Source organism: Antechinus flavipes, chromosome 2, assembly GCF_016432865.1.
Source record: "Antechinus flavipes isolate AdamAnt ecotype Samford, QLD, Australia chromosome 2, AdamAnt_v2, whole genome shotgun sequence".
Classification (NCBI taxonomy): domain Eukaryota; kingdom Metazoa; phylum Chordata; class Mammalia; order Dasyuromorphia; family Dasyuridae; genus Antechinus; species Antechinus flavipes.
Genome location: NC_067399.1, coordinates 493,246,211 through 493,262,691, shown reverse-complemented (window position 1 = coordinate 493,262,691; position 16,481 = coordinate 493,246,211). Strand labels below are relative to the sequence as shown.

The 16,481-nt window shown below is 38.4% G+C and overlaps 1 protein-coding gene across 3 annotated transcripts in view; it reads right to left on the bottom strand.

Annotated features, from left to right (window-relative positions):
* GNAO1 (G protein subunit alpha o1) overlaps positions 1 to 16,481 on the bottom strand; it is a 250,072-nt gene that overhangs the window by 151,202 nt on the left and 82,389 nt on the right. For all 3 annotated transcript variants that reach the window (XM_051979874.1, XM_051979876.1, XM_051979877.1), the window contains exon 3: positions 188 to 329. In XM_051979874.1, coding sequence (XP_051835834.1) covers positions 188 to 329 — 142 coding nt within the window. The remainder of the gene's footprint in view (positions 1 to 187; positions 330 to 16,481) is intronic.

Genomic DNA, 16,481 nt, shown 5'->3' with positions numbered 1-16,481 from the left:
TTTTTCGATTCTATTTACCAAGTCAGTTGGATATATTTGCTTAGGTTGTGTAAATATGCCTTCTCTTATGCGGCATAATCCACAGTCATTCATTCCAGGCAGCCTGGTGTTTAAAAAAAGGAGAAAGCAGAGTAATAGAGAGAGAGGAGTCATTCAGTCCACTATCTCAATCAGAATATTGACCTACCCTTCGTTCCTTGTCACCATATTCAATGCCCAAGGTGTCCATGGCACGGACAATAGCTGCCAGGGATTGGATAGTGTTGCTATAGACCACAGGCTTATACTGCTTCACGTCTTCTCCGGAGAAACCATCTTCATGAATAATCCTAAAAAAACCCCAAATACATCAAATGTCATAAGAATATTCCTCAGTTGAAATAATATCATAGAATACTAAATGCATAGATCCAGAAGAGACTTTGAATAGCAGAAGTGTGGTCTGTAAAACTCCAGAGTATGGCCTGAATCAAATGAAAATATAAGTGGGAAAAGATTAACAAAATAAATATAAATACAGTACAAGATAAATCATGTTAATTTGTATTTTTCTAAGTTAATATGCCATATGTAGGGATCTATTTGAGCTTGATACTCCTGACCTAGAAAATAGACTATAGATGTTGGATATAGAAAGAACATAAATTAGGGCATAGAACCAACAATGTCAGAACTTAAAGGGACTAAAGAACATGGAATATTTTAACTGAAAGGGTCTTATTGCACAGAATGGCAGAGTTGGAAGAGGCTTTAGAACATAGAATGGCAGAGCTGGAATCCTATAAAACTTTAAAGCTTGAAGGGGTCTCAGAATCTAACCTCATCATTTTATAGAGGAGGAAAAGAAGACCCAAACAGAGGAAGGTGGTTACCCAAAGCTCCATAGCTAGTTAGTACATCTCACATGAGATACCCTGTTCTATTCACTCTTCTGTAGTGAATGGTATCAGGTAAAATAAAGTCTTAGTTCAAGATAAACTTTGCTGCAGCCAGCCTGTGTCCAAATTAGTGTGGATTTTGTATTAGTAGTATCTAATCTACTAAGGCTAATCTACTATAGGGTTTGAGGGCAAAAAATGGGAAAATATGATCCCAAGCCATATTAAAAAGTGGGAGGTGTGATCCTTTTTTTTCTTAAGACCTTAAAGATTTGTCTACCCAGTGGAAAATGCCATATGCAAAGGCACCAGGAGGAAGGGAGGCGGGAAGGCTCGGCACCATATTTCACACATACTCATTTATTCACCATCAATATCCAAGTATGTTCTAACATCCAAGGAGTTTGCTTAGGAAAATCCACCACCCAAAATGTGCTTTGATTGTGTTGGTTTCTTTTTTTGGGGGGTATAAGACTTTCTCCCTCCTGACCTCTGCCTGATAGTAGATTCTATAGAAAATTCTCCATGACAATCAAATAAATACTAGAGGAGATAATTCCTGATCTATGATTTCATTATTATAGGAACTCCCAGATGAAGAAGTTCCTTACACTGAAGCAAATGGGCACTTTTCCAGCAACTTACATATCCTACACAGTTACCTAGATCAGGCAACTCACCCACAGTCAATATATGTTGAGTGGGAGAGAGAAAAATTGGGTCTTTCTGACCCCAAGGTCAACACTCAATACATTTTCAAAAATTGTAAGTTGATGAAATAAAAGGTCTTTCTTAGGGACAAAGCTGCTTACTATAGAAGTTTCTACAATACCTCAGTGAAAGAATATCTCTTCTGTAATTAGCAAAGAAAGAGTCAGTCTCCCCCTCCCATACATATATGTACATATATACATATGTTTATATTTTATATATACACATGCATATAAGAAATATATATATGTGCACACATACACATGTGAATATATATAAACACATATTCTCCTTTGGAAGAGAACAATAAAAAATACATTAATGGAAGCCATATTTGTAAATTAATTTTGTCAAAAGTATGTGAATTATTTGCTAGCTTAAGCAAGGCCTTAGGCTGTAATTACAGGTGCTGATTTAATAAAAGTGCTTATTGGGCTTGTATTCCTGCTATAATGTGAAAGAACTATGGAAATTCAGAAATACTTTCATTGTTTAGTAACAAGCGTGGCATCTAGAATGAAATGTAACACTATGTAATTTGCCACACTACAATAACATTGTTATCTTCCTTGTTTTGACCACTATGCTCCTCTTACTGCAGTTTGGATAACTAATTTTTTTTTGGGGGGGGGAGAAAGTATTCTTGCATCATGTTGTTGACTGATATTGACCTTATAATCCTCCAAAATGCTCACACCTTTATTGTCAAGCTCTCATTCCCTCTTCCTTACTTGTGTAACTGGTTCTCTGAACCCAAGAAAAGGACATCATATTCCTATAGAATATAAGCTCCTTGAGGGAAGATGTCATTTTCAATTTTGTCTTTATAGCGTCAGCACCTGGAACATAGTAGATACTTAAGCAATGCTTGTTCAGACTAGGTGAATCAGCAATTTTAATAGAATTTAGGACATTTTATTTGAAATAAACCAGTTATTGTTGTTGTGAATAAAAGGATAAACAAGACCATCAATTGATTTGCTAATTGTTATTTCTGGTTATGGACAGAAGCCTCTTTTTCTGTATTTGGCCAGACCACATAGGTATTGTTTTTCTTTCAATTAACCCCATGTTAGGAAAACATTTTTATAGGGAGAAAAAGGTCCAGATACAAGACACAGGAAACTACTAAAGAGGAAATTTATAGTCTTATAGAGATGCCTGAGAGTTTGAATCATTTACAAAGGATCAAAAAGACAGTATGTACACATAGACTTTTTCCCTTCCTCTTCCCTCCCTCCCTCTTTTTCTTCCTTCCTTCCTTCCATCTTTCCTTCCTCCTTCTCTTCATCCCTCCCTCCCTTTGTCCCTCCTTCCTCCCCTTCTCCCTTCCTCCTTTCCTTTCCTTCTCCCTCCCTCCCTCTTTCTCTTCCTTCCTTCCTTCCTTCCTTCCTTCCTTCCTTCCTTCCAGCTAGTAAATGTCTGAGGTTACATCTGAACTCAGATCCTTCTGACTTCAGCATCAATGCGCTATCACTGTGCCACCAAGCTGCCCCCAGGCTGGCTTTCTATCCAACAACCCAAACTACTTCTCCAGGGACAATATAATTTAGCCTGGTTGAAACTAGCCAATTACAAAACTCTAGAGAGAGTTGTAAAGGACTCATCAGGGGGTGCTACACAACCTCACTGCCCTGGCCATCATATCAGGGGCTCCTCTCCTAGAGTGCTGTGGAGATGCTAATCTAGAGGCCAGCTGTTGTACTTTCAAAAACACTGAAGGGGAATTTTAGGGGGTAACATGGAGCAAAACCGCTGTCCTCTCTAGGGCAGGGCACAGTATCACTATTCTTTGTGGTAACTGGGCTTACTGAACACTTAAGTTGTCAACACAAAAGGGACAGAAGGGAGACTTGCTTAGATTGGGTCTCTGGCTTGCCGCTTAAGGAGTTGAGGGGCTGTAAGATCCTTGATACTCCTGGAGGAACTCCACTATATCAGGAACCACTGCCCTGGAGAGTTGACTCTGCAACATCAGCTGGCTCCCTTCCCGGCTATGTCTTTTTTGAGCTTTCCTGGTTCCCTCCCTCTTACAACAACAATATCCACAACAACACAACAACAACAGCAGCAATGGCAGCCTATGTGTATGCTGTGCTTTAAGATTTACAAAGAGCTTTACATATATTTACTCATTTGATCCTTACAGCAACCTGGGAGGTAGGTGGTATCTCCATTTTGCAGATGAAGAAACTGGAACTAGCATTATTCAGACTTCTCAGCTACCATCTTTCATTCTAAGCACCTGTCTTTCTGAAAGTTACTACCTTATGGCTACATAGAATTTTATTCAATTTCATTCATCAAATATTGATTAAACATCAATTGTGTGCAAAGCATTATTATTTTTTCCCAAAACATCTCATGGCTGTCATAATATCTAAGTGGCCCAGTGGGCAGAGTACTGAGCAGGAAGGTCTGAGTTCAAATTTGACCTCGGTCAATACTTGTATGATCCTGGACAAGTTATTAACTTGTCTGTCTCAATTTATTCAACTGATAATAATAGCATCCATCTCTTAAGGTAATTCTGAGGATCCACTGACACAATATCTTAAAAATGCTAGCACATAGTAGGTGGCATTGAATGTTTATTCCGCATTCCCATTCCCTATTATTTGATCTTTGCATCTGTCCTAAAGGACAGATAAGGAACATAGCATTGTTCCTGTTTGACACACGGTAAACTGACGTCCATACAGCTTACATAGTTTGCTTGATTTCAGGTTAACGACAATCCAAGTCTCCTGACTCCTAGAGGCTAGCTCTCTTCATTATGCCACATCCCAGGACCAGACTGAGAAGATTTCAACAAATTACTCAACCTCTCTGAGACACTGTTTCTTCACCTATAAATTAAGGGAGTTAGAAGAGATAGTCTATGATGGTCTTCTAGCTCCAAAACTATGATTCTATAATTCTATGTGTCATAAAAGAGCATAGGATTTAGAGATGGACAGCACCCTCTACCCAGTACTTCATTTAACTTTCTATTTTTGTATATCTATGACTACGTAGATGTAGCACTATGTTAGGCAGAAAACAACAGATTTTAAAATCTCCATGACTGACATTCTTAGCCAGAATGATTTCAGTCTCTCTCTTATGATAGGGTATCTCAAGGCAAAGAGCTTGGCCCTATAGGACTTTTAAAAATACTAACATTTTCAAAAAAAAAAAATTAAATCTTTTGAAACCACATTTCAAAACCGTAATCATGTTTCAAAAGAGTTTTATTTCTAGACTTGTTCAAACTGCCTTATGCTAATTTAAATTTATGCCCCTCTATCTTCAACAATGAGAGGATCCAAATCAGTTCCAAATGATCTGCAATGAACAGAACATTGCACTCAGCGAAAGAACACTGAGAAATGAGTGTGGACCACAACATAGCATTTACACTCTTTCTGCTATTGTTTGCTTACATTTTTTGTTTTTCTTCCCAAGTTATTTTTACCTTCTTTCTAAATCCTTTTTTTCTTGTATAGCAAGACAACTGTATAAATATGTATACATATGTTGTATTTAACATATACTTTAACATATTTAATATGTATGGGACTACCTGCCATCTGAGGAGGGGGTGGAGGGAAGGAGGGGAAAAGTTGGAACAGAAATTTTTGCAAGGGTCAATGTTGAAAAAATTACCCATGCATATGTTTTGTCAATAAAAAGCTGTAATAAATAAATAAATAAATTTATGCCCCTGATTTTGGTGGAGTTTTAGGAAGAACATCACTTAAAAAAATGGCCTCTTTGTTTGACCAATGCCATGTTCACAATTGCTTAAATACAATTCCCTCACTTTGTGGGGAAAAAAGGAGAAGGTATTTGTGAGTGGCCTCTCATATGAATTTTTAATTCTCTCCTTTGACCAAACCTATAATTTCGGGCACTATGTGAGACAGGATTAAGTAGATCAAAGAATAAAACACAGCAGGGACTTTGTACTTGCTCAGACCACTTTTTTAAAAAAATGTGCTTGGGCTCTTCTCTCCTCACTTAATACTCAAGTGAGGTGCTGATGCTTTGTATTTGAGACTTGTTCTCATAGCTAGCATTTACATATAGTACTTATCTATACATATCTGTTCATATATATGTATGTGTATATGTATATATGTGTCTATATACACACACACATACATAAAACATTTTAAGCTTTGCAAAGGACTTTACAAATATTATCTTATTTAATTGTGAAAACAACTCTAGTAGATAAATCCTATTATTATTTTCATTTTTACAAATGAGGAAGTTGAAGTAGGCAGAGGTCATATAGCTAGTAAGAGTCTGAGGCCAAATTTAAATTCAGGTTTTCTTGATTGTCTAGTGTTCTGCTCTTTGAACCACACTTAGTTATTTCCTATTCTTGCGTTTTAGAGTGGGCCTGTCTAAGGAGGAATGATGGGGGAGTTGTCAATTGTTTGGCTTGTGTAGTACTCAGGACATGTATCCCAGTGCTTAAGCTAGGGTAAGAGTGTGAGTGTGTGTGTGTGTGTGTGTGTGTGTGTGTGTGCGTGTGTGTGTGTGTGTGTGTATGAGTGCATTTAAAGAATGGGACCATTGCTGCAAATACATATAAAACCTTATGTGGTCCCTGATAAAGCACCAGATGGCTAGGCAGTCAGTTTGGAATAGTTAGTGTTAATCTTTTTGCTCCCTTCACCCTCACATCACCATTCTGTGTCTTTAAGGGCTCTTTGCTAAGGTTTCCTTTGATATGGACTGCATTTTAGGAGATGGCTGTTGCATAGCCAACACGTCTAGCCACTGTAAGCAAACCTGTTCCAAGGCAGCAGAAGTTTGCTACCTCCTTAATCTAGCAAGAGACTCATTTCCACTGTCACCTTACTTTCCATACCTATCTATTTTCTGTGAGGCAAATTAGACTGGTAATTTGGATTTACTTTTGGATATACTTAGAGCTGCAGCATTTTAGTTTGAACAAAATGAGAGAAACTAGAGTGTGAAAAAATAAGATTCCAGACAGACACCACCAGCGAAATTTAATGTAATACCATTATGTATCTTGCAATGATTGAAGGCATTAAAGTGGAGGACAATTACCCATATAAGATCCCTGAAATATAACAACTTAACAACTGCATGTCAAAAAACCATCCAGGTTTTTCTTCCTTTTTCATTCTCTGCCTTACTTGAATGTCATTGGCTAGTACTTCTGAGCCACTGGGTTCACAGCCCCTTGCTGGATCTCTCTACCATTGTCCCCAGGCATCCTCCAGATTCTAAGGTCTTTCAGTTTGTTCAGATTCTCTGGGCCTACATGCACACTTCAGCCTCCTATTCCTTTAAGGCTACTGAAGAGAAAAGTTGAGGTTTTTTTTTAAAGGAGGTAATTAGTGACTAAGTTAAATAAGAGAAAACAAACTTAACTCATTACAGAATTGTGAAATTGCAAGGCATTTTCTCTTAAGTCATGGCCTTAACAAATAATCACTGAATGAATGAAATGCTGTGTCTAATCACAACCAGCCGGTTTGCTGTTTTGTGCTTTGTTCTTGAAGGGAACCATGACATCAAGGAGGTGATCTCCCATCTACCTGGAACCTGGCCTGGCTTCTCCCATGTGGCAGGAGGAATCAGGTCAACACGATGATTCCTGGGCAGCACCCGCCAGCCATCACTCTTTCTAGCTTCTTTGTCCCAGGCTCACCAACTCCCCTCCACATAGAATTCCTCGATTAGAAAGAAGTTCCCTGAGAGGTGGGACTGTCTTTGCTTTGATATCTTGTCCCAGCACATAGAGGTGTGTTGCTGCTGCTGTTGAGTCACTCAGTCCTGACTGACTGTGCATTTGGGGTTTTCTTGGCAGACATTGGTTTGCAATTTCCTCCTCCAGCTCATTTTACAGGTCAGGAAACTGAGGCAAACTGGATTGACCGACCTGTCCAGAGTCACCCAGCTCGGAAGTGTCTGAGGCCATATTTGAACCCATGAAGATGAGTCTTCCTGACTCCAAGCCTGATGTTCTATGCATTGCACCACCCAAGGCCCATTAAGAGATAAGGAGAACAGGAAGCTAGACTGAAAGCAAACTTATGGGCCTGCCTTGTGGCAACCACTAAATAAATGCTTATTCATTCTTTGATTCACTCATTTATTCACATCAGGAGCAGGACCCTAAGGCCCAAACCTAGTCATAATTACCTCCTTTAAAAAAAAAAAAAAAACTTTTCTCTTCAATAGCCTTAAAGGAATAGGAGGCTGAAGTGTGCATGTAGGCTCGGAGAACCTGAACAAATTGGAAGGCCTTAGAGTCTGGAGGATGCCTGGGGACAATGGTAGAGAGATCCAGCAAAGGGCCGTGAACCCAGTGGCTCAGAAGTATCAGCCAATGACATTCAAGTAAGGCAGAGAATGAAAAAGGAAGAATAAAACTATTCCACTTGTCACTTTATTTTTTTCTCTTCTCCTTCAAAGCTGGGGCCTCTTCTGTCTTCTTCCCTGGCAGTGCTATCAGAGGCTATCAATCTGCTGTGTTAGCAAGGCTCCACCCCATTCACAATCAAGGAAGATTCCTTCCTTTTAGTTTGAACAAATCTAGAGAGACTAGAATGTTAAAAAACAAGATTTCAGGCAGACACCACCAGTGAAATTTAATGTAATACCATTATGTATCCTGTAATGATTGAAGGCATTAAAGTAGAGCACAATTACGCATATAAGATTCCTGAAATATAAATGATATGGAGGGGAGGCATGGAGAAAACTGTGATCGAAAGCTAATCATTCATTGGGAGTGTCTAATATGATACTATCATGTACCCATGGCATAAGGTGAAGCACCATTGCATCATCATGCTCCATTTTAAACTGTCTTCCATGTTTTAAAAGGAATACAAAAACTTGAATGCCCAAAGCCTTGTGGAACCACAGAAGTCATAACAGAAAATAATTGGAGGGAATTTTTGTTCACTTAAAATACTGAATTTTCAGATACTATAAAATATAGGAAGGTTAGTCTAGTAAGATGTATCTCTAAGGCCCAAACCCTACTAGAGAGAGCTGAAATGCAGTCCCAGTCAGACAGCTTGCATATTTGGATGGTTCTGTGATATATTAGTCATTGCTACCACCTCCCTCTCCCCCCAAGCCACATTTGTTTTCTGAATCCTAGATATGGAATCATAGACTCATATAATTTTAGTATTGGAAGGGAATTTAAAGGTCACTCAAGTTATACTTGCCTATTTATGGTTGAAGAAACTCACCATATTCTTATTGAGCTACAAAGTCAGTGAAATACCACTCAATTCTACATATCTCGGAGAAAAAAGCAAAAACCCACTCACACAAACTAAGTTTCACTGGAGATTGTTCTTGGTAATAAAGTCAGAAGGTCAGAAGGAGAATAAGGAGCTAGATTGGAAAGCAAGCTTGAACTTAGTTTATAGATCTGAATATTTTATTTTGAACATGAAAATGAAAGTTAGAACATGGAAGTCATTAGGAAGGAAATATTTGAAACAGACAACAGAAGGCCAAAAGCCAAACAAAACATAGTGATCATATTCAGATTTTCAGAGATTGCTCTTATGGTAAAATTGCTGAGCAAGTCCTTTTTTTCTGGACTCCTACCTGACATTTTCTTCTGATGCTTAACCAAACTGATATGAAGGTATTTTTCTCTATGATACTTCTGGCTTGGATTTCCAAGGCTAATTTTTTCCTTCTACCAAGAATTCTGTTTTAGAGTTGTACTCTCTTATGAGTCAGATTTTCTATGGAAAACAGATCACCAAAGGAATTGGGGTCCATTAGCATGTTCTTACTGTCTTTTGCTCCTCTCAACTTGTGAGCATGTTGTACTTTATTAATAAATCCATAATAGGGTAGAAAGAATATTGGATGTGAAATCAAAAGTTTTAGATTCAAATCCTTACTCTTCCACTTATTTGTGTGGACTTAAGAAAATGATTCATTCTCTTTGGGTCTCAGTTTCTTTATCTATAAAACAAGGAACTTTTAAGACCCCTTCTAGTTCTAAACTTATGACCTTATAATTCCCCGTGTCTTAAAGAGTCATAGCACAGTTGGAAGTGGTTTTCAAAATCACTTAGGACAATCTCATTTTACAGATGAGGAAACTGAGATCCAATTCAATTCAACAAACCAATTCTACTTACTATTTAAAAGGTCCTCTACTAGCCTGGGGAAGTAAAGAAAAATAAGTGGACTAGTTCCTGTCTTCAAGAAGCCTCTATTACATCATTGGAATAATAAGTATATGATCATTTGAGAAAGAAGGGAAGAATGACAACTGAAGAGATCAAGAACATTCCATGGGAATTGAGCCTTAAAGGATGCTAAGGATTCAAGATGGAGAGGGGAGATGGGATTACATTTTGGGCATGAAGAACGACCGGGACAAAGGTAAAGAGACAGGGAGATAGATTCTCAATTTTGAGGAATAGCTAGCAGATAGTCTGGCTGTTTGTAGAGTGCATGAAGGAAAATAATATGAAATTAGTCTAGATAGTAGGTGGGATCCACCTACCTTGCAAATGGTCTTAAATGTCATGCTTTCGAGTTTGTTTTTTATCTCTAACCAATAAGTAGCCAAGGAAGATTTGGTTCCATCTTTTATCCTTTCCTCTTTCCTGATCCTCATATTGTCCTTTCTTCACAGACCCAGTTGCTTCTCTCTCCCTGTGTCCCATTCTTACTCTTATCTGGTTGTCAAGTAATCCCTCTAAAGTGATAATTATGCTGTAATTCAGGACTTAAAAATCATAGAACATCAGATTTGGAGGGAACTTCAGAGTCTATCTCGTCTAATCATTACTTGGAAGCAATGCTGCTTTTCAAAGCAGCTTAATATCTTTTCTCCAGCTATCACTCCACAATGTTGACTTATACTGACCTTGCAGTCCACTAAAAAACACAAATATTTTTAAGTTAATTTTTTGAATAAAAAGGTAAGATTTTACATTTATTCCTACTGAATTTTGGTTTCTCAAGGACTTTTTGGATCCTTGGGATATTCTTTGGGATATTAGCTATCTTTGTTAGGTTTTTGTCCTATGCAAATCTGATAAGCAAATAGTCTGTCCAAATAATTTGTAAGAATGTTAACCAGCATCTGGCCAAATGCAGATCCAAATGTACTCTCTGAAGATTTCCTGACTGTTACTCCAAATCCATCTATCTATATATTATTATGGCCTAGTTCTCATCTCTCCATCTTATAGACAAGAAAGAAGAATATGAGATACTTTATGAAATGCTTTGCTAAAATCTAGGTAAATGGTATCCCAGGCTGTGCCATGATCTACAAGTTTATTAACTTTGTCAAAAAAGAAAATAAGTTTAATCTAATATGACTATTCTTGAAGAAGCTGACTTTTTGTAATAACTGCTTCATTTTGGGGGTGTTCACCAACCATCTCTTTAATGATTCATCCTTGATTCCCTCCACCCCCCTCCTACTCCAAGGAATTAAAGTAAAGCTCACTGGCCTATGATTAGAGATTAGTTTTCTCCATTAAAAAAAAATCACAACATTTGCCATTCTCCAATATTATGGTACCTCTCCCATAATTTCACAAATCATTGACAGAGGCTTAGCAGCCATATTTTTCGAGCCTTCAATACCAGAGAATGAAGTTTATCTGGGACAAGTGACTTCAATTAATTGAGGATAAAGAAACTGCCTTATTTATCTTGGTGGTCAAGTATTTCTTAGCCATTTTTGTCCTTTATAATTCAAAGATCATTTTTTGGCAGAAAAAAAGAATAAAAAAATCACAACAACTCTGCTTCCTTTCTGTTGTGAATTATTGTCACTTCATCCACCCCACACAGGTGTTCTACCCTTTTTTGATTCCCCTCATTCCTCCAATGTAGTTCAATACCAAAAAACATCTCTACTTTATCCTTGGTTTTCCTAATCAATCTGAGCTATATCATTTCTGATGCAGTTTTTACAAGACTGTCATGCTATTGATGGCTGAAGGACATTCATTTTCAGTTACCTTCCCTGGCTTCCACCTTCTTCTGGAAGAAGGGAGGGAATATGGACATGTCTTTTAAAAACTCAAGTTTATGGATGAGTATTATGTCCTTCCATATCAGGTTTTTTTTTTTTTCAGAAAAGCACCATTTTTCACCCTCATCAGAACTGTCTTCAGCATTTCATTCTTGAATTTTATGTACTTCCTGGGCTGACTTGTGGAATATTAGAACCTTTTGAAATCTATTTCCTTCAAACTTAAGGCACATGACATCATTGTACCCAATTTCTCCATAAGGTTCTCATTTTTATTTTTGCTCTCCCTTGAAGAATGAGATCCAGATTAAATAGAATTTTTCATTTTGTTGGGTCCTCCATTGTCATTGAGGCAAGAAATCATTAGCTCTTCTGCTTCTGTGAGAGAGAGTTCACCAGTCAATGAGTCCATCATTACCACTACATCTTACTTCCACATCAGGCTTGTGATCCATTTGCCAAGCTTCTCATCTATTTCCTCTTTCTATCCAGGTGGTCAGTAAGATAGTCCTATCAAAATTGCTTCTGTTTCTCCCTCTGTCTTCACCCAAATGCTTTCTATCCTACTTTGCTTGTATAATTATACCTTCTTAAATCAGTGCTGCTCATCTCCCTTTTACCTGACTTATTTCTGTTGAATAAGATGAACCCATCCATATATTTCAATCATGGGTTTCATCCTACCAAGCTTCAGTAACAGCTGTTAGGTCAGATTTATAAGACTGTCTAATCCTTGTGACTCAATGATATCAGAAGGCAACATGATATAGAGAAAAGAATTATGGATCTGTGCTCAAAATCCTAGTTTTTGACATTTACTAGCCTATGAATTTGAGTAAACTGCTTAACACTTCTAAGGCTAATTTTTTTTTATCTGTAAATTGCAGATAACATTTGTACTACCTATTTAATGAACTGGTGTGAGAAAAACATTTTGTATATTTCAAGATTCTGTAGAAATGTTATTTTGAGTGTTACCCTTGTCTTGTATGATAGAGGTTACGATCTCCTGACTTAATCAAATGTCCTAAACATTAGATCAGAAGGAAAGAATAGAATTTTCCTTAGTATCTCTTTGCATGAGGAAAGCAGATATGCTAAGGGTAGAATACATTAAGTAATTCAACTTGGGGACGGATGGATGGATTGAGCTTTTTAATATTGAGTTACTGGAAAATTGAAATGATTACAACAATTTCCTTCTGCCCCAATCATTGTCTTTAGTGGAGCTAGATCTGTTGAAAGAAGGTGCAGGAACAAGTGAATTTGTTCCAGATTATCTATTCCAATGAAATTAAGGGCAGATGCAGTCAGTATTTAAGCCCATTTGATGCCTGTAGGGAATGGGACCATTACTTTTGCCTTATAAGAAGAGAAGAAGTCAAAGCTGATTCTGCGAAAATCAAGATAAAGAAATACTTGAAAAATTCAAGGGGAGATGGAATAAGGAATCAATTTAAAATGAACATCCTTGGAATGACAACTTCCGCAATGAATATTCATATTGTGTATATATTTAATAATGTGAGAATATCTATGAATATCCTGAACTCACGATGGGCACTCCATTTAAGGAGGCATAAATAAGGAGGGTAGAGAATAATTTGGACAAGTAAGTAATGCAGTAAGTATTGAGTATGGAGTCAAGAAGACTCAACTTCCTGAGTTCAAAGATGGCCTCAGACACTTACCAACTGTGTGACCCTAGTTAAGTCACTTAATACTGTTTGCTTCAGTTTCCTCAACTATACAATGAGCTGGAGAAGAAAAATTGCAAACTATTCTAGCATTTCTGCTAAAAAAATCTTGAATAGGATCACAAAATATTGGACACAACTGAAAACAATTGAACAACAGAGAATAGTTTAAAATAAAGCAAACATATGCTAAGTAACAAGGGTATAGACCTTGTTCTTACGTGTTCTTAACCTGGGGCCTATATGTTTCATAATTTTAGAGAGTTTATGAAAATTTCCCCCTATTTTGATAACTATGCTTCAATAGAATTGGATTCCTTTGTAATCCTATGTTTTTTATGCTATTTATTTAAGACATTACTCTGAAAAGGGATCCATAGCTTTCCTCAGTTTTTCAAGGGGGTCAGCTTACACAGAAAAGAGAACAACCCCTGATATACAGCTCCAGGCATAGAGATCCTGGAGAGGAATGGCTTCTCACAGAGGTAGAACTTTGAGGAATGGTTAAAATAAAGGTAAATACCATGGAGGGGAAGTATTCCTTGAGTATGGGGATGGACAGGTTCAAAGGCCCATTAACAGGTTAGTGTGGCAAGGCAATTAGCAGCATAGTCAGGCTAATAGTCTTCAAGTAAAAGAAGAAACATGGTATGGAGGCTGAAAGCCAGATGTTTGCCATCTGCACTAAAGACAAAAGAAAACAGACTTCATTGTAGCATTGTGCAGGAGGGATTTCAGTTCAATTAAGCCTTGTGAAAGACTGGAAGAGAGAATTAGAACAAAGGGAGAGGAAAGGGCCTTCTTTGGAAACCTCTAAGGATGGGGAAGACAGATTGGCTGTGAGGGTAGGAAGGGATACAGCTTGGGCTTGGAGCCAGAGGAATGGACTACCTGAATTCTGAAGCTTCTTCCAGTATTTTGTAGAGGGCTTTAGAAACTAATTGTATTTTATGTGAATTCAAACTGCTTAGCAGGAAATATCTTGCAATGTATTCAGAAAGAGGACTGGGGTTATGTGAAAATTCATGGTACCCAGTCTTCTGTGAAATTTGAAACACAGAGATCTCATAAGTTTATAGATGTGGCTGGAAGGGTCTTAGAGGCCCTCTCATCCAATCCTCTCATTTACAGATGAAGAACATGAGGTCAACCGAAGGGAAATACTCCAGGAGGAGTCACTCACTTTTCATTCTACAACACTGCTGTGGGACAGTGACACAGGGGAAAGCAGGCAATGGATTTTGTGTGAGGGGAAGTGTCCAGCAGTGTCCAGGTTTGGTCTGAGATCCTCTCTCATTTAACATTTTCATTAAAGCACTTGAAGGAGTAAACAGTATGTTAATGAAATGTACAGATGAAACTAAATTGGGAGGTGTTGCAAACAGCAGTAAGGCAAGAGAAAAACTGCCAGGAAAATAACAATCTGATTGGTTGGGAGAAAGGCCAGCATAGGTGAGACCTCCCAAGGAAAGAAAAGCTGTTTAAGAGAGGATGCTGAGATGAGCAGCTGCTGGGCCTGCTTAGGTCCGGCTCTGGCTCGTCCTCTTGGCTCAGGTGGGTACTGGCTGTCAGAGACCTCTCCCTTGTGTTTTGTGCCACTTAAGTCGAAGTTGTTAGTTAATAAAATCATCACTGGGCATGATTTGCTTAGAGATGAGACCCTGACCTTGTTGCTATTTTCAAGATTTGCCCGATGAGGCAGATGGGCCATGATTAATCCAGGTTGACATGTGGTTGATAGACACAGATATAAGGGGAAGGCAGTGGCTACCATTGGGGCTAATGGAGGTTATTTCCCTGAAGGGGAAATATTGCTTTCTTTCTGCCTTAGGCTTCAGGACTTTGGGAATGATGCTGCTTAGCTACACTCCAGGGGTCCCAGACTGTAGGAATTCCTGGCCTTTGGATCCGGATTTATATGAGTCTTCCCTGGCTGGTTTTCTTTGGGGATTCCAATTTCATAGCTCTCTATGGGCAATCCTAGCTTTCCACCTGCAAGCCAGGGACTTGTTCTGGTGTTGCAATTAGAGGCTGAGACTATTTTTCAGGTTAACCTAGCATTTCACAGGTTAAATTGCTCCCATTTTCCACAGATCATTTAACATTACATCAGATTATGATGTAACATCAATAAACAAGGCAAGTTGTTTTGAGCTGGCTCTCCATGCTTTTAGCTTTGGGAGGTGCCTGAAGCCAAAACAATCTCATCTGCTCTCTTCTCCACACCACCCTGCTAGATGGGAACTGATCCTCTGGCCTCAGAGATTCTACTAGCTGACAATAAAACTCTCCAGCAGCAGCAATGAGGTCTGACCATTTAGCAAATATGGTGGAAGACCTTCCCTCCATTCCTATTTGCCAAGAAGTTGGAAGTACTTGGGATAATTTGATCTGACCACTCAGACTATCCCCAGAAAAACCTGAGTCAGACTGGACCAGAAATCTCCCCCTTGTTATTTGGTATGACATTTTCTGCACATCTGTCTCCCCTGAAATAAAACAGCGATGCTCAAAGCAAAAGGTTTTCCAGATTGTGAATAGCTTATGGAGAGTGTAATAGCAAGAGCATTCAGTGGCTTTCCCGCCTCTGGGTGGTGCAATTCATAGGGTACCGGGCCTCACAGCAGGAAGAACTCTCTGAGAATTCTAAATCAGATTCACACAGTTCTAATTCAGTTCCAATTCTTTACTAGCTGTCTGGGCCTCAGTTTGCCTCAGTTTCCTCAACTGTAAAATGAATTGGAGAAGGAAATAGCAAAGCATTCCAGTTATCTTTGCCAAGAAAAACCCAAATGGGGTCACAAAAAGGCAGTCACAACTACAAAAAGATTCAACAATTAATTGGCTTTAAAGTTTAGACTACCTAGGTTTGATTCCCCTTTCTCACTACCTAAGTGACATTAATCAAATTTCTTTCACTCTCTGGATCTCAGGTACCTTTGAAGAGGTTGGATTAGAAGATCTCTTCCTGCTTAAAATCAGGGGTCTAGAGACTCCTAAATAGTTTGTAGATAGATTTCAGGAATTCCAACAACTTGAATGGGGAAAATCTCTCTGTCTCTGTCTCTGTCTCTGTCTCTCTCTCTTACTCTCTCTCCTCTTTCTTTCTCTCTCTCTCTGAATCTGTCTCCTCCCTTCCCCCAACTTTCTTCAGTAATCCTGAACTGAAATTTAGCATTTCTT